The sequence below is a fragment of the Rhincodon typus genome, unplaced genomic scaffold (assembly GCF_021869965.1).
Source record: "Rhincodon typus isolate 14 unplaced genomic scaffold, sRhiTyp1.1 hic_rhity00007886, whole genome shotgun sequence".
Taxonomy (NCBI): domain Eukaryota; kingdom Metazoa; phylum Chordata; class Chondrichthyes; order Orectolobiformes; family Rhincodontidae; genus Rhincodon; species Rhincodon typus.
In genome coordinates, this window is record NW_025973524.1 from 2,341 (window position 1) to 2,724 (window position 384).

Genomic DNA, 384 nt, shown 5'->3' on the forward strand with positions numbered 1-384 from the left:
CCCCCCCCCCCCCCCCCAACCTTCTCCAGACTGGATCCTTGTCATTTGTACCGTTTGCTAATCTTCGAGCGTTGTGACTGTCCCCGAAACAGGAGGAAGCCAGGGGGAGGTCTCAGGACTTTGTCCAGCCTTGGCATCAGGTAGTAGCTGACCAGGGGCACGGGCTGGTAGAAGGTGGCATACTGTACCACCTTGTGAGGATAGTGGGGCCACACTGCAGCAGACTGGTGTAAACCTCCAGGCACCTAAGGAGAAAAAGGACAGTCAGAGGAACTAAAGCAACAAACTCCTGTATTAGAGATAGTAGGAACTGCCAATGCTGGAGTCTGAGATAACGCAGTGTGGAGCTGGAGGAACACAGCAGGCCAGGGAGCATCAGAGGAG

General features: G+C 54.9%; 1 protein-coding gene across 1 annotated transcript in view; it reads right to left on the reverse strand.

The window, feature by feature from the left end:
• LOC109925031 (maternal B9.10 protein-like) overlaps positions 1-384 on the reverse strand; it is a 5,266-nt gene that overhangs the window by 1,234 nt on the left and 3,648 nt on the right. Inside the window, exon 4 of the mRNA XM_048594299.1 lies at positions 7-245. Coding sequence (XP_048450256.1) covers positions 42-245 — 204 coding nt within the window. The 3' untranslated portion in view covers positions 7-41. The remainder of the gene's footprint in view (positions 1-6; positions 246-384) is intronic.